Below are 18,822 nucleotides of genomic sequence, written 5' to 3'. Positions count from 1 at the left end.
GCACTACCTAAGCTGACTGTTCTTCAGATTTTTAACAACTTTAAATAGTAGAATAATTAGGCAAGCAGTTACTAAAGTCAAAAATTCTGACTTTTTCTGACTATAGATTCCACTAAAAATAAGATGATGTATTGAAATATACTGAAGTTCTAATTTGAAGTAACTTGTTTTATATGCTGGATCCTTGAGAAAACTTGTATTTCATTCAATGGAATAGTCTTTGGCATGCCTGGAAATTAAGAGTTGAATGAAAAATAAATATCTGCAGATGATGGGATGTCTAAAATAAAAAAAGAAAAGTACTTGAAACACTGATAACTTGTTTTTTTTATTTGAAAAGCCAAGTCAGCTGAGCAAATAGAAAGTGTCTGAGTAAGCTTCTCTCATTGAGGTTTGAAGATAAGATTGACTGGTATGACAGCCATTTGGCTATCTAAGCGTTGTCATTGTTCTGAAATTTCTAGATTGTCCTTGATAGTTTAGTTACTAATTGCCTGGGAATACTTAAGTATGGCTGACTGCTGAGATTTTTGATTTGCCAAGGGTTACGTCAGAAGTTGGAACAGAGACTACAAGTAACAATAGTTAATAGTAATATTTGACAAGATATCGAAAACTTCTGTTGACAATGGAATGTATTATTATAATGCAAAGCTCTTTTGTTATAAAATAAAACAATAATTAAATGCACTTGGACACTTTGTGAACAACAAATCATGCTTTTGTAAATCTCATTATTACTTTCTATATGTATGAGCGATCAAATTCTCTTCATTCATAGAAGTCAGAAGAAATATTTAGTGAAATCTTAGATAAAGAATTAATATCTGTCACAGAAGTGCAGTCGTCATTGCTCTGAAGGCAAACATATCACACACATATTGTTTCAAAACCCTGTTACAAATGTTAGTTTTATTAGGTTTTAAAGAGAGTCATTAAATGTTTTTATGAAGCATATGCTGGAATTGATTTATTTAAAATTGTTTATCTATTTTATTGTCCTCTAGTATTTTTAAGGTTAGGAAGCATGAGAAGCTGGTAGTGAATACTGAGGGTATAAGTGAGAATTTTTAGTGATCTGGAGGAAATGACAGCACAAGTAATTGATTTTTTGGTTCCTCAGTTTCCATGGGCAATAAATAATGCTATAATGGAAAAAATTTCAAGGATCCAGAAACTAGCAGTAATCTTAAATGAAAGGCTCTTCCAACTCAATGTCTCCTGAAATTTTTTTCCCAACACTTATGTGGGGAAAGTTTATTTTTGCAAACAGACAATGATAAGGTAGTTAGTTCATTTAGCTTGCCATTTGTAATGCTTTGCTTTCATTCTTTTATAGGGTACTCAAATATATGATGCAAAACGGGGGTCTTTTGTTGACCTAGGAATTTTAGATGTGATGCAGATTTTCGGCAGAGCTGGGCGGCCGCAGTTTGACAAGTTTGGCGAAGGGACAATCATCACCACGCATGATAAACTGAGTCATTACTTAACTCTGCTGACTCAACAAAACCCAATTGAAAGCCAGTTTCTGGATCGTTTAGCAGACAATCTAAATGCAGAGGTAAGTGCTTTTATATGTTGTGAATCCTTTGGGCAGAAATGTGTTTTTTTTTAAACTCCATTTCAGAACTATATTGTTTCTTTATCTTTCTAAGGAGATATAGGGCTACAGATCAACACTGTACTGCAACATAAGTAGCTGCCATTTTCTTAAAAATATATCACAATTTGGACCAGGTTGTACTTGATCTGACACTTTACATGTATCTGCTCTCCTGTCAGTCACCCCAACCTTTTGTGGTCCTTGGGTGAAATGGCTGTCCTGTAAACCTAAGATGTTGGAGCTCAATAATCCATCAGAGTTGGATTGTAATCTAGGGGTTTCTGAAGGTTTGAGGTTTAGTGATAATCACTGTTATTAGCACTGATACTAATGTCAGTGGGAACAAAGAGAGCATTGTAAAAATTCACCATAAAAATTTTTTTTCTGTAAGCAGGCTTTGCTAAATCTTCGGCAGTATTGGTTGAGAAACTGGATTCAGCAATACCAGCGCTTGAGCTTCTACAGCACTTGAACTATGAAAAATGAATATAATGTTAAAACTTTTTTCAAATAAAAATAAACAAGAAATGAAGATATACTTAAGACATTTCCATAAACATACAGTAAAATGAAAATATGTAATTTGCCTTTTTCCCCTGCAGCTAAAAGTACTAATTAAAATGAATGGATTAATAGATCCATTGATGTCCAAATGTGACGCAGAAACCATGAGCCATATTCCCTATTTAAATATTGGGGATTCTGAGCAGTTCAGGACTTTTGCATTTTGGTGCACTCACTTATACTCATGGGGACAAATGGCTGGGGACTCATCGTAGAACTCTGCAAAATTTTGAATTTAAATATAGAGATGTGAAAATGGCATGAAGCTGAAAATAGTAGCTCCAGTGAACTTTGCCTGAATATTTCCAGCCCCTTTTCCACCCATTTTACTCTCTATCATTATCATTGACTGATGTATTAGTCTGTATCCTTGATGTTATCTCCCTTTTCATTTCCATCATATCCTAGGCCCTCTGCATCTTTATTAATTTCTTTCCCAATGCCAAATAAAACCAAGTATCATGGCAAAAATTGATTGAACAAATTTATGCCTTTGATTGCATTTTTATGAACCCTGCCAACAATTTGTTATTTTTTTAGGCATCTAGGAAAATCTCTTCCCTTCTGAACACCTTAGTTTCAGAAACTCCTGTAGCTCTTTTTATTTTTCAGGATTATTTCACAGTGGTAGTAATATTCGTTATCAAAGGGTTACAACTGAGAGGACCTATTTCACTCCTATATTTATAGTGCTGTGTATGTTTTACGTATATTTGCTTACTTGGACAATTGAATCAAAAGCTGTGTAGATATGGAGAGTAGTATTAACCATATCAACACCAAACGGGCTGGCTCACTGTTGGAGCTATCATTTGGCTGTCAGCAGCTAGAACATGTTCCTTTTTGAACAAAAACCGAATAGCTACTGGACATGGATTCAATTAAGACCGTATCAAAATATGTTTCAAGTTATATTGGGGAATGCACCCAGTGCTTTGACTCATTGAGGAATGTTACAAGTTCAGGAAGTGATCACCATATTACTCTAGGTTGCTAAAAATTGTATATGTTGAGTTAGCTAAGGCATTAAATGGGGCAGAATATGTGAAGTGTGTCTTTATGCAATATGTAGATGGTTGTAATAGAGAAGAGGCTGATCTTGACTTTTTCTTATGAAATAGGCTGGGCAAGTGATTGACGTGTAAGTGTAGGAGCACATTGGGACCAGTGGCTGTAATTCTATTAGTTTTGAGGTAGTCATAGAAAAATATAGGATTAGTCCTCATGTTCAAGTTCTAAATTGGGGGAAGGCCAGTTTTAAAAGCATCAAACAGAACACTTCAGAGCTGTTTGGGAAAAGTTCTTTGCAGATAAAGGGGCATCTGGCAAAGGGATGGCTCTAACAGTGAGATAGCAGTGTTCAGGGCCAGCATGTTCCTGTTGGATTGAAGGGTAGGCTGGTAATATTAAGGGACCTTGATTTATGTGGGACATTGAGAGTCTGGTTAAAATAAAAGGTGGTATATGTCAAAAACAGACAGCTGGAAACATGCGAGTCCCTTAAGGGATATAGGGGTACAGTTAGGAAGGAAATTTGGAAGAACAATGAAAAAAGGATCCTAAAAATATCTATGTGAAGATAAAAGGATAACTCGGGTGGGGGCGTGGGAATAAGTCACCTTAAGAGCATATATGAGTGGAACTACAGTAATTGGGTAATTTCTTAAAGAATATTTTTCGTCTATAATTACTGTGAAATGGAAGCTGGTGACTTTAAGAAGAAAAAGTAATGCCCTAGAGCACATCAACGTTGTGAAGTAGGAGGCGTTGGAGATATTAAAACTCATGAGGATTGACAAATCCCAAGGGCCTGATCAGGTATTTGCTGGGATGTCATAGGAAGCAAGGGCAGAGATTAAAGGGGTCCTCTCTGAGATGTTGTAACTTCGTTTAAACCACAGCTCAGGTATCAAAAGGCCAGTGGATAACTAATGTTGTGCTTTTATTTAACAAAGGCAGCACATAAGCCTAGGATTGACAAGGAATACCAGGCCAGTGACCCTTATGTCTATGGTGAGAAAATTATTGATAGATATTATATGAGAGATTATTTATTTGCATTTGACAAGGATGAATTTTGGATAGTTGGAAATGGTATCTCATGAGTTTGATTGAGTTTTATGACCAGGAGGATTGATGAGGGCAGGGTGGTAGGTGTTCTCTTTGTGGACATCAGCAAGATCTTTAACAATGCCCCACATGGTGCGTTCTTCTGGATGGTTAAGACACGTGGCTTGATGGTCGGGGGGCATTAAGTGGAAGTTGGGGTTTTTTTTCCCACACTGTGACCAACAATGTACTGCAGGAATCAGTGCAGGATCCTTTGTTGTTTGTCGTAGATTATGGAGTTTGATGAGACTGTCTGTCGTGATTAGTAAATTTGAAGCTGAGACAAAAATGGTGATATATGCTTACAGTGAAGAAGGTTGTTTCAGGCTACAACATAATCTTGATCAATTGACAAAGTGGGCAATGTTAGGCAGATGCAATTTATTTCAGACAAGTGCAAAGTGAGGCATTTTGTGAAGTTAAATGAGACAAGGACATAGTGAATACAGGGACCTGAGGTGTGTTGTTGAGCAGAGAGACCTGGGATGATTTCCTGAAAATGGCTGTACAGGTTGACAGGATAGCGAAGAAAGCCGCGCTTTCCTTCATTGGTCAGACCATCACAGCATCAAGAATGCTGTGGTTACAATTTGCACAAAATATAGGTTGGGCCACACGGAATATTATGTGCAATTCTGGTTGCTACACTACAGGAAAGATGTGATTAAGCTAGAGAGGGTGTACCAAGGGTGACTGAGGGTGACTCACAAGGATAATGCCTGAATGAGGGTAGGCTTGAGTAAGAGAAGTTAAATAAGCAAGGAAGTCTGAGAGATGACATTATACAGGTATATAAAATTAAGAGAGGCATTGGTATAGTTGATAGCCAGTGTCTGTTACTCATGGTAGGGATGTCAAAAGCTACAAGGCATAGGATTAAGAAGAGCGGGAGGAGGCTTAAAGGAAATGAGGGGTAAATTTTTCACGCAAAGTAGTTGGTATCTGGAATGAGTTGGATGGAGAACATTGACAATGTTTAACAGCCAGCTTGACTGGTACTTGATTGAGCCAGGGATGGAGGAATATGCAATTGATGTAGGCAAGAGGGATGAGTTTAGAAAGGTATAATGGACATGGACGTGGTGGACTGAAGAGCCTGTTTCTATGCTATATAACTCCATGACTCTTAAGTTACTTAAATACCATCAGCTAAAGGGATCATGTTCTGAGGATGTAAATGCTGAGAAATAGTATTGTCTATGCATGTTAATTATTATTGTTTTTAACATTCAAATCAAATTTGAACTTATAACATGCCTTTCATCTCTTTTTGGCATTCGAAAATGCTTCACAGCTGTCAGTACTTCTGAAGCGCTACCACTAATACCGTGATAATTTACTATACTGAAGTTGATCTATAAATGCAAATGCTGTTACAGAGGAGCTACATCAGCCTAAACACACAAAATGCTGGAGAAACTCAGCAGGTCAGGCAGCATCTATGGAAAAGAGTACAGTCAACGTTTTGGCCTGAAATATCGACTGTACTCTTTTCCATAGATGCTACTTGGCCTGCTAAGTTTCTCCAGCATTTTGTGTGTGTTGCTCAGATTTCCAGCATCTGTAGATTTTCTCTTGTTCGCCACAGTAGCCAGTTTATTCACGTAAGTATATACACATAGCAAATGAAATGAATGATCAACTAAACTTTTGTGGATTTAATTAGGAGAAAAATATTGTTCAGTGTATTGGGAGAACATCCTGCTCTTCAAATGGTCAGTGGAGTTTTAATGCCTATGTTGATAAGCAAATAGAGCTTTAGCTTATTATTGTATTTAAAATAAGTCAATTCATCTTCTTTTCTTTGGCTTCTGATGTAGCAAACTTATTAAATAATTGTCACATATATTTATGTATTGTTCTAGGTATTTATGTACCAAGCAATAAATTTTTTTAATATATTGCCTGAGATGTAGAGGTAACATCTGATGATACAGATGAAATGATGTGATGTTTGAATTTATTTTGCTGCTTTAACTTGGCTGTTGGATTCATGCTGTGCGTTGTTTGGACTAGTTCTCAGAAAGTCTTCTAAATCTCCAATTACTTTCTACTAAGTAGAAATAACAATTTTTGTTTGAATTTAGATTTTGTTATTGCCTGCCAGTAGGGCCTTGTTAACAAACTGAATGCGAGAGAAGGTAATTAGTTTGACACAGCATTCTAATGAATACAGATGACTTTCCTTAAATGGTGATTCATTTTAAAGATTTATTTAAATCTTAAATTCACTTATAGTCTGGTTCGAACTTTGCAAGTCATAAAAGGGAGGTAACCTCAGCAAATCTCCCGAATGTAGAGAATTCAGTACAAAATGTCTGTATCCTGATAGTTACTTTGTTATGAATTTCTGCTGGAAATATATTTGAAATTTGGTCTTAGACAAATTCACTGAATGGGTTAATAAATAAAGTGGGCTAGTTGGGAACTGAAGAAACATACACTAGCAAGGGCTGGTATCTTTAGGAGAGAAAATGAGATGTAGAAAGGATTTTATAGAATGTTAAAAACAGCAATGTTTTGTTATGTAATATTGTTTGTGCAGCAGCTTTAACTTATTTCTACAAAAGACGTTGTTTCGTGTGTTAAGATACAAAATCCAGACTAAAAGAAAATTAATATTAACTCAAAACTACTGAAAACCACTAGGTGTCACTAAAGGTGCATTGCAGTAAGCAAGGTATTGCAAACATGAACATATTTAATGATCAGCACTATGCTATCAGATAGAAATCAGAACAAAACAAGAAATTCATGAAATGCCAAACAAAATAATAAGTAACATACCATCATAACCATTTTAGTTTTTGATATGTGTGTAAAATCATTATGTTTTAATTGCTAGCCTTGATGTAATTTGACTTTCTCCTTAAGGGAAGCAAACATGTATTATAAAAATAGTGTGTCATATATGCAGAATGCCAATAGTTGAATCAGAAATCACGTCACCCTTTATTGAGTCAAAGGTTTTACTATATATAGACATTAATGTCTAAAAAATATATCTGGCAGTATTCATGGTCTGCAAAACTTAGCTTTATATTTTCTATACTAGTGAGATAACTGACATATTGTATATGTTAGCAAAAATGTGTATCGATATTTGAAAGTTACCACTGTAAAAATACCCTTTACTGGTGTAGAGAAAGGAGAGGCAGTAATATATTTTTGCCCTACTTTTGATTGTTGGTGTCGTTGATGCAGATTCATTTATTATCATAACTGCTTGAACTGAGTAGCAGTCTTTGTTGTGGAGATTTTTCAACAACAATTTCAGTTACTTGTGGAATGAAAAAGATGTCAATTACTTCTACAAATTGCATATGATATTGAAGAGAATTTGATAAGTGTCATTGTCACAACTTTGGCAATCTTCTCTTAAAGTCAGATTATAATGGAAGACAATGCTATCAAAATAATTTTGGTTTATTGGTGTAGGCTGAGCACCAACTAACGCCAACATTGTTTGGCGAATCTGTGTCAGGGATGTGAATGAAATTAATTGTGCAACCTTGTATATTTTGCAATGTTTTACCTGATGTCTAGGAAAGGGATAAGTACTTTACTCTGGTCTTGATTTATGTCTTCAGGTTCAGAAACCTTGAACAGTGAGAAAGCAAGCAAGCATAGTACATCCTTGTATTAAATAACTGGTTAGTTATTCTATGCATCATCCATTGCAATTATCAGCATCCTGAACAAGATACATATTTCCTTCCACTTTCAGCATATTAAAGGGATTGCATCCTTTACAACTCTCTTGCATGCTCTTCCTCCCTCACCAACTACTTCCCATTTTATGATGCTGGCCAATACAACTCCAGAACATGCAACATTGTCCTTTGTCTCCTTCCCTTCCCATCAACCAGGGATCTAAACAATCCTTCCAGGTGAAACGGTGAATCACTTGACTTATTCCAGGCTAGTGTCTAGCACATTGGAGAAACCAGGTCCACATTGGAGAAACTATTGATTTTGTGGAGCACTTACATTCGATCCACAAAAGAGATTGAGCTTTTGGTTGTGTTACCTCTTTTATTTACCATCTCATCCTATTCTGACTTGGTTGTCAGTGGCCTCCTGCATTGTTACAGTGAGGCCCAGTACAAGAATTAGAGAATTACACATCAGAGAACACAACCACTTTTTTTCAATGGCTCGGGCACGAGGGGTGTGTCAGTGTCAGAACCTTACAGAAGTCAGGAAAGAGAGTATGAAAGGAGCAGATTTAGGCGAGGCCGGTCTTTTTTGGCTGTGCAGTGTTAGTGTCATTGGCCTACCGAAGTTTGGATTCAGAATGTAAAAGGAGCAGACACTGGTAAATCTGGTCTTTTTTCAATTTCTCAAGCGCATAGAGTGTGTGTATCAGTATTAGAACCCTAATGAAGTCCAGAGAGAGATTATGGAAGGAGCAGGTTTGGGGAAGGCTGGTCTTTTTCCTGTGCAGGCACAGTAAGTGTCGGGTGTCAGATGCCTAAGCTCGGCTGCAAATAAGCAGAAGGTAGGCACAAGCGGAGCATCCATTATTGGAGCGGCCGTTGTTGAAATGTGCCAGTGACAGACTGTGAAGGCTTTGGCTTAAAAGGCTTCGGTGTGAATGGGCAGAGACACAGTTAGGAAGAGGTAAGCCTTTTCTATTAGTAGAGAATAGTCAGGATGGAATACTTCTCCTGTCAGATGTGGGAATTCAGGATACCTGACTGTTTCTCTGATGACTATATCTATAGGAAGTGCCCCCAACCTCAGCACCTGACTGACCAGGTCAAGGAGATGGAGCTGGAGTTGGATGTACTTTGGATCATTTGGTAGGCTGACGATATTATAGATGAGGCTTTTAAAGATGTGGTCATACTGAGACTACAGGCTTTGGATAGTAGATGGGTGACCACTAGAAGAGGTAAAGAGGTAAAGAAGTCGGTGCAGGGTTCCTCTGTGGCTATTCCCAAAGCAACAAGTATACTTCTTTGGATACTGCTGATCACAGCAGCAGCTGCCAGGTCGGTGGCACTGTGGCTGAGTCTAAGGATCAACAGGGAAGGGTAAAGTCAGACTGTGTGGTAGTTGACAGTTAAGGGGATAGAAAGGTGGTTGCAAAAAGACACCAGGATGGTATGTTGTCTCCTGCATGCTAGGGTCCCAGATGTATCAGAATGACTGCAAAATATTCTCAAAGGAGAGGAAGAACACCCAGAGATCGTGGTGCATGTTGGCACCAATGACATGAGCAGAAAAGGGGAAGATGTCCTATGCAGTGAGTATATAGAGCTAGGAAAGAGGCTGAGAAGGACCTCCAGATTACTCCCTCTGCCACAGATTAGTGTAGGTAGGAATGGGGTGACAGCACAGATGAATGAGTTGCTGAGGAGGTGGTGCAGGGAACAAGGTTTTAAGTTTTTGGATCATTGGGATCTTTTCTGGTGAATGGGGTGACCTGTATAAGAGGAGCAGGTTGGACTGGAAATAGAGGGGAGCCGATATCCTGGTTGAGAGGTTTGCTGAAGGTACTTGAGAGAGAGTTTAAACTAGTTTTGCAGGAGGCTGGGTATTGGAGCCCCAAGTCATTAAAGGAAGGATGAGACCAGAAGGTAGATGTCAGGAAAGTATTGAAAGGCAAAATTGAAATAACAACTCTTTAGGTCAGATAGTTTGAAGTGTGTATATTATAGTCGCTAGGAGTATTATGGTAAGGGTGATGAACTTTGAGACTTTGAGCGCTGCTTTAGACCACCTGGACAACACAAACACCTATGTCAGGATGCTGTTCATCGATTATAGCTCAGCATTTAATACTATCGTTCCCACAATCCTGATTGAGACGTTGCAGAATCTGTGCCTCTGTACCTCCCTCTGCAACTGGATCCTCAACTTCCTAATTGGCAGATACAATCTGTGCGGATTGGTGATAACATATCCTCCTCACTGACAATTAACACTGGCACACCACAAGAGTGTGTGCTTAGCCCACTGCTCTACTCTCTATACACACGTGACTGTGTGGATAGGCATAGCTCAAATACCATCTATAAATTTACTGATGATACAATCATTGTTGGTAGAATCTCGGTGATGAGAGGGTTTACAGGAGTGAGATACGCCAACTAGTGGAGTGGTGCTACGGCAACAACCTGGTACTCAACATCAGTAAAACGAAAGAGCTAATTGTGGACATCAGGAAGGGTAAGATGAAGGAACACATACCAACCCTTATAGAGGGATCAGAAATGGAGAGAGTGAGCAGTTTCAAGTTCCTGGGTGTCAAGATCTCTGAGGATCTAACCTGGTCCCAACGTATTGATGTAGTTATAAAGAAGGCAAGACAGCAGCTATACTTTATTAGGAGTTTGAAGAGATTTGGTGTGTCAACAAATACTCTCAAAAACTTCTATAGTTGTACCGTGGAGAACATTCTGACAGGCTGCATCACTGTCTGGTATGGAGGGGCTTCTGCACAGGGCCTAAAGAAGCTGCAGAAGGTTGTAAATCTGGTCAGCTCCATCTTGGGTACTAGCCTACAACGTACCCAGGACATCTTCAGGGAGCGGTGTCTCAGAAAGGCAGCGTCCATTATTAAGGACCTCCAACACCTAGGGCATGCCCTTTTCTCACTGTTACCATCAGGTAGGAGGTACAGAAGCCTGAAGGCACACACTTAGTGATTCACAAACAGCTTCTTCCCCTTTGCCATCCAATTCCTAAATGGACATTGAATCCTTGGATACTACCTCACTTTTTAAAAAATATACAGTATTTCTGTTTTCTGCCCATTTTTTATCTCTTCAATGTGCGCGTACTGTAATTGATTTGCTTGTTTATTTATTATTATTAGTATTTTCTCTTCTAGATCATGCATTGCATTGAACTGATGCTGCTAAGTTACCAAATTTCATGTCACAGGCCGGTGATAATAAACTTGACTCTGATTCTGATTTTGATTCTAAACTTTCATGTTGTGACTATTACTGAAACTTGGTTGAGAGAGGGGCAGGAATGGGTGATTAATGTACCAGGTTTTCAAAGTTTTAGAAAAGGTAAAGGGGGGAGGTGTGCTGTGCTAGTAACCAAAAGACAATATTACAGCTGCATTCAGTGGAGACATAATAAAGGGGGTCAGATACTGTGTCCATTTGGGTAAAACTCAGGTATAGGAAGGGAGTAATCACACTGATGGGATTGTTCTACAGACATACCAATGGCCACCAGGACTTTGGAGAACAGATATGTAATCCAATTAAGGAAATGTGCTAAAATAATAGGGTTGTTGTCATGGGGGATTTCAACTTCTCTAATATAAACTGAGACTTTCTTAGTACAATGGGTTCAGATGGGACAGAATTTGTTAAGTGTATCCAAGAAGGTTTCTTAAATCAATTTATGGACAGTCCAATAAGAAGAGAGTTCATACTGGACCTGGTGTTGAGTAATGAGCCTGGCCAGATGACTGACCCTTCAGTGGGTGAACAGTCAGGGAACAGTGACTAGAATGCCTTAACTTTCAGGATAGCTATAAATAAGGATAGGTATGGCCCTTATGGCAGAATTTTAAATTTGAGTAGGACAAATTACAAGGACATTGGGCAAGAACTAAGAAATGTTATTTGGGAACACCTTTCTCTGGTAAGTCCACATCTGACATATAGAAGGTGTTTAAAGATCAATTGCACCGATTACAGGAAAGATATGTTCCTGTTAGAAGGAAGGATGGGGATGGAAAGATGAGAGAACCTTGGATGTCCAGAGAGGTGATGAATTTAGTCAAGAAGCAAAAGGAAAAGTATGTAAATCATCAGAGGTTAGGATCAAATGAAGCACATGAGGAGTTTAAGGAAGCCAGAAAAGAATTAACAAAGGTAATTAGGAAAGCCAGGAGGGGCCACGAGAAGTCCTCGGCAAGTAAGATTAAGGTTAATCCCAAGGCATTCTATATGTACATCTAGAGCAAGGGGATCACTAGAGAGACGTTGAGGCTACTCAACGATAAAGGTGGAGGGGGGGGGACATTTGCTTGAGTGTGGTACTTTGCTTCAGTATTTACCAAGGAAAAGGATATGGAGAACCTGGAGATCAGTGCTGAGTGTATAAATATGTTAGGGAGTTTAGACATCAAGGAGGTAGAAGTGTTGGGCCTCCTAATGAGTATTAAGGTTGAATATTCCCCAGGGCCTGATTGGATTTACCCCAGGTTATTGAAGGAGGCAAGAGATGAGATTGCTGGGCCCTTGACCACTATCTTCATGTCCTCTCTAGCCAAAAGCGAGGTCCCGGAGGACTAGCGAGTGGCTTATGTTGTACCTCCATTTAAGAAGGGAACAAGGGAAAATCCTGGAAACTATAGACCATTGAGCTTAATGTCAGAGGTAAGGAAATTACTGGAGAAAATTCCTAGAGATAGAACATATGAGCATTTGGAAACCCATGGCCTAATTAGGCAGAGCCAGCATGGCTTTGTGCATGACAGGTCATGCCTCACCAACTTGATTGAGATTTTTGACAAGGTTATAGAATATTGAATAGTACAGCACATTACAGACCCTTCAGCCCATAATGTTGTGCTGACCCTCAAACCCTGCCTCACATATAACCCCCCACCTTAAATTCCTCCATATACCTGTCTACTAGTCTCTTAAACTTCACTAGTGTGTCTGCCTCCACCTCTGACTCAGGCAGTGCATTCCACGCACCAACCACTCTCTGAGTGAAAAACCTTCCTGTAATATCCCCCTTGAACTTCCCTCCCCTTAACTTAAAGCCATGTCCTCTTGTACTGAGCAGTGGCGCCCTGGGGAAGAGGCGCTGGCTGTCCACTTTGTCTATTCCTCTTAATATCTTGTACACCTCTATCATGTCTCCTCTCATCCTCCTTCTCTCCAAAGAGTAAACCCTTAGCTCCCTTAATCTCTGATCATAATCCATACTCTCTAAACCAGGCATCATCCTGGTAAATCTCCTCTGTACCCTTTCCAATGCTTCCACATCCTTCCAATAGTGAGGCGACCAGAACTGGACACATGAGAGAGATTGATGAAGATGTTGATGTTGTCTACATGGATTTTAGTAAAACATTTGACAAAGTCCCTCATAAGAGGCTTTAGACAATTAAGATGCAGAGGGCCAGCGGCAAATTGGCCGTTAGGTTTCAGAACTGGCTTGCACATAGAAGATAGAGGGTAGTGATTGAAGGGGCTTATTTGAGCTGGAGATCTGTAATTAGTGGAGTTCCACAGGTATCAGTGCTGGGAGCTCCACTGTTTGTGATGTATATAAATGACCTGAATGAAAATATAGATAGATATGTTAATAAGTTTGAGGAAGTTACCAGGATTGGTGGAGTTGTGGATTGTGTAAAAGATTAGCTAGGAATACAGCGCAATATAGATCAGTTGCAGATATGGACAGAGAAATGGCAGATAAATGTGAGGTATTGCACCTTGGTAGGACAAATGCAAGGAGATAGTACACTGCTAAGCGCAAGTTCCTCAGTGTTGCTGAACAGAGAGCTCAGGACTGACAAAGGGTCTCGGCCCGAAACGTTGACAGCGCTTCTCCCTATAGACGCTGCCTGGCCTGCTGTGTTCCGCTAGCATTTTGTGTGTGTTGTTTGAATTTCCAGCATTTTCAGATTTCCTCATGTTTGCTTATGGAATACTTGCTTTTATTAGTCAAGGCATTGAGTTCAAAAGTCGAGAGGTTATGTTGCATCTTTGTAAAACTCTGAATAGATCGCATCTGGAGTATTGCATACAGTTCTGGTTGTTTCTCGCTAGGAAGAATGTGGAGGCTTTGGGGAGGGTACAGAAGAGGTTTACCAGGATTCTGCCTCATTTCGAAGGCATGGACTATCTAAGAGGCTGAATAAACTTGAATTGTTTTCTGTGGAGCGCCAGAGGCTGTGGGGGGATATGATAGAGGTTTAAAAGTTTATGTGACACAGAGATACAATCGACAGAGAGTATCTGTTTCCCAAAGTTGAAAAGCCTAATACCAGAGTGTATGCATTGAAACTGAGAGGGGGTAGGATCAAGGGACATGTGAGGGTTAAGAATGTTACTCAGAGAATTGTGGATGCCTACAATGCACTGTCTGGTATGGTGGTAGAGGCAAACCCATTAGAAGCTTTTAAGAGTCGCTTGGGTAGGCACATGGATGTAAGGATGATGGAGGGTTTTGGACATGGTGTAGGTAGGGATGATTAGTGTTTGAGTGTGTTTGATTTGCTTTTTAGCTGGTTTGGCACAATATGTGAGCCAAATGGCCTGTTCCTGTGCTTGTTCTGGAGAAGGAGGCTCTTTCTCCCCATCTCATCCATGCTGATCATATCTATCTGTACTAGTCCCATTTGATCACAGTTGACTGATATTCCTATAAGGATTTCTTATCTATCTGTCTCTACTATCTCTTCCAGCAGCACATTCTAGATATTCAATACCATCTCTGTGAAAAGCTACCCCTTAGATCTTATTTAAATTTCTCTTCCCTTACCTTAAACATGCGCCCTTTGGTTTCAGATTCCCAACCTCTAGAAATGATTCTGTTTCTATCCCATCTATGCCCATCATGATTTTGGAAAACATTATAATGTCACCCTTTAGCCTGCTAGGTTCCTTGAGGGGAAAAAAGCCCAAGCTGTGTATTCTCTCCTAATAACTACAGACATCCATTCCAGGCAATGTCTAGGAGAATCTTTTCTGCCCTCTCTGTATTGCTTATCAAATCCTTCCTGTTATGTGGTGTTTCCTTAGAACTGTACTCTTTAAGTGCAGTCCAACAAATGTTTTTTACTGCTGTAACTCTTACAGTGGCATGCAAAAGTTTGGGCACCCCTGGTCAAAATTTCTGTTACTGTGAGTAGAAGATGAACTGATCTCCAAAAATCATTAAGTTAAAGATGACACATTCTTTTCAACATTTTAAGCAAGATTAGTGTATTATTTTTGTTTTGTACAATTTTAGAGTGAAAAAAAGGAATGGAGCACCATGCAAAAGTTTGGGCACCCCAAGAGCTATGAACTCTTGATAACTTTTACCAAGGTCTCAGACCTTAATTAGCTTGTTAGGGCTATGGCTTGTTCACAGTCATCATTAGGAAAGGCCAGGTGATGCAAATTTCAAAGCTTGATAAATCCCGTGACTCTCCAACCTTGTCCCAACAATCAGCAACCATGGGCTACTCTAAGCAGCTGCCTAGCACTCTGTAGATTAAAATAATGATGCCCACAAAGCAGGAGAAGGCTATAAGAAGATAGGAAAGCGTTTTCAGTTAGCCGTTTCCTCAGTTCGTAATGTAATTAAGAAATGGCAGTTAACCGGAATGGTGGAGGTCAAGTTGAGGTCTGGAAGACCAAGAAAACTTTCTGGGAGAACTGCTCATAGGATTGCTAGAAAGGCAAATCAAAACCCCCATTTGACTGCAAAAGACCTTCAGGAAGATTTAGCAGACTCTGGAGTGGTGATGCACTGTTCTACTGTGCAGCAACATCTGCACAAATATGACCTTCATGGAAGAGTCATCAGAAGAAACTCTTTCCTGCATCCGCACTACTAAATTCAGCATCAGCAGTTTGGGCTTTTGTTGTAGCCAGTGGCACGGGGAACGTTTCACTGGTAGAGGGAAGAATGAATTCCATTAAATACCAGCAAATTCTGGAAGCAAACATCACAACGTCTGTAAGGTAGCTGAAGATGAAAAGAGGATGGGTTCTACAACAGGATAATGATCCTAAACACACCTCAAAATCCACAATGGACTACCTCAAGAGGCACAAGCTGAAGGTTTTGCCATGGCCCTCACAGTCCCCCGACTTAAATATCATCGAAAACCTGTGGATAGACCTCAAAAGAGCAATGCATGCAAGATGGCCCACAAGAATCTCACAGAACTAGAAGCCTTTTGCAAGGAAGAATGGGCAAAAATCCCCCAAACCAGAATTGAAAGACTGTTAGCTGGCCACAGAAAGTGTTTACAAGCTGTGATACTTGCCAAAGGGGGTGTTACTAAGTACTGACCATGCAGGGTGCCCAAAGTTTTCTTTTGGGCCCTTTTCCCTTTTTGCTATTTTGAAACTGTAAAAGATGGAAATAAAAAAGTAATCTTGCTTATAATATTAAAGAAATGTGTCACCTTTAACTTTATGCCTTTTGGAAATCAGGTCATCTTTTACTCAGCTATTCACAGTAACAGAAATTTTGACCAGGAGTGGCCAAACTTTTGCGTGCCACTGTATATTCAGTGCCTCAGGTAAGCATACCAAATGGCTTTTTCACTCTCTATCCACTTAACTCACCAGCTGCAAAGATCAATGGACTTTGCCCACCAAGGTCTCCTTGTACATCAGTACTCCTTTAGTCCCACCATTTATTCCATTTGTTTTACCAATTTTGAGGAACGAGACTTTATCTTCCATTTTGACACTTTACAGCCTTACAATGGGTTCAATGTTGAATACCTCAACTTCAGGTAACTTACTCTTTCTGGGGTGAGAAGAACTTGCCATTTCTGTAAGTCATTTAGATGATTTTTTTCCCCATTAGTATAGTCTCACCTGCTGGACATATCTTGTGACCTTGGAGATAAAATGCAGTCTTATTCCAGAAGTTACTCTAACTTATCGAGAAAAGTTTAGAAGGAGACGGTTATTTCTTCAGCGGTTTGATTGGGGCATGACCGCACAAGCGCATGGACATCAGCCAGTTAGAACAGCGAAATTAGTTTAAAAGGAGATGCAAACACGAGGAAATCTGCAGATGCTGGAAATTCAACAAAAAGAGACTGCTTTATAGAGGGGGCAACAGAGTAGAGGGAGACGTAACAGGAAGGCTTTGGCTCAATGAAGCTTAGACAATAACAGGTCGAGGCAGGGTAGGTAATCTGTGTAGAATACAGACAGGAAGTATGTGTATGTGGCTGGTGTTCTGTGCTGGGTGTAAGATGTGGGAATTCCTGGAGACTCCAAGCCTCTCGGGCAGCCACATCTTCGCCAGGTGCATCGAGCTGCAGCATTTCTTAATTACATTACGAACTGAGGAAACGGTTAGGGAACGGGAGATGCAGCTTGATGACCTTCGTCTGGTCAGGGAGAGTGAGGAGGTGATAGAGAGGAGCTATAGACAGGTAGTCACACCAGGGCCTCGTGAGACGGATAAGTGGGTAACAGTCAGGAGAGAGAAGGGCAGGAGTTAGATGCTAGAGAGTTCTCCTGTACCTGTCCCCCTTCACAATAACTACTCCTGTTTGAGGAAGGCCTACCTGGGGAAGCAATAGTGGCCGCGCCTCTGGCACAGAGTCTGGCCCTGTGGCTCAGAAGGGTAGGGGAAGGAAGAGGGTGACAGCAGTGATAGGGGGCTCTATAGTTAGGGGGTCAAACAAGCGATTCTGTGGATGCAGGAAAGAAACACGGATGGTAGTTTGCCTCCCAAATTATACCCTGAAGTGGGAAGGAAAACAGCCAGAGGTCATGGTACATATTGGTATCAACAACATAGGTAGGAAAGGGAAGGAGGTCCTGAAAACAGACTACAGGACGTTAGGAAGGAAGTTGAGAGGCAGGACCTCAAAGGTAGTAATCTCAGGATTACTGCCTGTGCCACATGACAATGAGTATAGGAATAGAATGAGGTGGAGGATAAATGTGTGAATGAGAGATTGGAGCAGAGGGCAGGTATTCAGATTTCTGGATCATTGGGAACTCTTTTGGGGCAGGCGTAACCTGTACAAAAAGGACGTGTTGCACTTGAATCCCAGGTGACCAATATCCTGGCGGGGAGGTTTGCAAAGGCTATCGGGGAGAGTTTAAACTAGAACTCTCAGTTGGGTGAGAACCAAACTGAAGAGACAGAGAAAGAGGCGGTTGGCTGACAAATAGAGAAAGCTTGTAGACAGTGTGAGAGGGAGTATAGGCAGGTGGTAGAGAAGGGACGCGCTCAGACAGATGGTTTGAGATGTGTCTATTATAATGCAAAGAGTATTATGAACAAAGCGGATGAGCTGAGAGCGTGGATCAGTTCTTAGAGCTATGATGTTGTGGCCATTACAGAGACTTGGATGGCTCAGGGGCAGGAATATTTACTTCGAGTGCCAGGCTTTATATATTTCAAAAAGGACAGAGAGTGAAGTAAAAGAGGTGGGGGCTTGGCACTGTTGATCAGAGATAATGTCACACTGCAGAAAAGGAGGAAGACATGGAGGGGTTGTCTATGGAGTCCTGTGGATGGAAGTTAGGAATAGGCAGGGGTCAATAACTCTACTGGGCGTTTTTTTACAGACCACCCAGTAGTAACAGGGACATCAAGGAGCAGATGGGGAGACGGATTCTGGAGAGAAAGTAATAATAACAGGGTTGTTGTGGTGGGAGATTTTAATTTTCCAAATATTGATTGGCATCTCCCTAGAGTGAGGGGTTTAGATGGGGTGGAGTTTGTTGGGTCTGTTCAGGAAGGTTTCTTGATACAGTATGTAGATAGGCCTATAAGAGTAGAGGCTGTACTTGATCTGGTAATGGGAAATGAACCTGTCAAGTGTCAGATCTCTCAGTGGGAGAGCATTTTAAAGA

General features: G+C 40.2%; 1 protein-coding gene across 2 annotated transcripts in view; it reads left to right on the top strand.

Annotated features, from left to right (window-relative positions):
- ascc3 (activating signal cointegrator 1 complex subunit 3) overlaps positions 1-18,822 on the top strand; it is a 360,447-nt gene that overhangs the window by 155,156 nt on the left and 186,469 nt on the right. For both annotated transcript variants that reach the window (XM_073056467.1, XM_073056468.1), the window contains exon 16: positions 1,340-1,564. In XM_073056467.1, the coding sequence (XP_072912568.1) occupies positions 1,340-1,564 (225 nt within the window). The remainder of the gene's footprint in view (positions 1-1,339; positions 1,565-18,822) is intronic.

Source organism: Hemitrygon akajei, chromosome 9 (assembly GCF_048418815.1).
Source record: "Hemitrygon akajei chromosome 9, sHemAka1.3, whole genome shotgun sequence".
NCBI classification, from domain to species: Eukaryota; Metazoa; Chordata; class Chondrichthyes; order Myliobatiformes; family Dasyatidae; genus Hemitrygon; species Hemitrygon akajei.
Note: the sequence above shows the minus strand (reverse complement) of the source record. Positions and strands in the feature narration are given on the sequence as shown.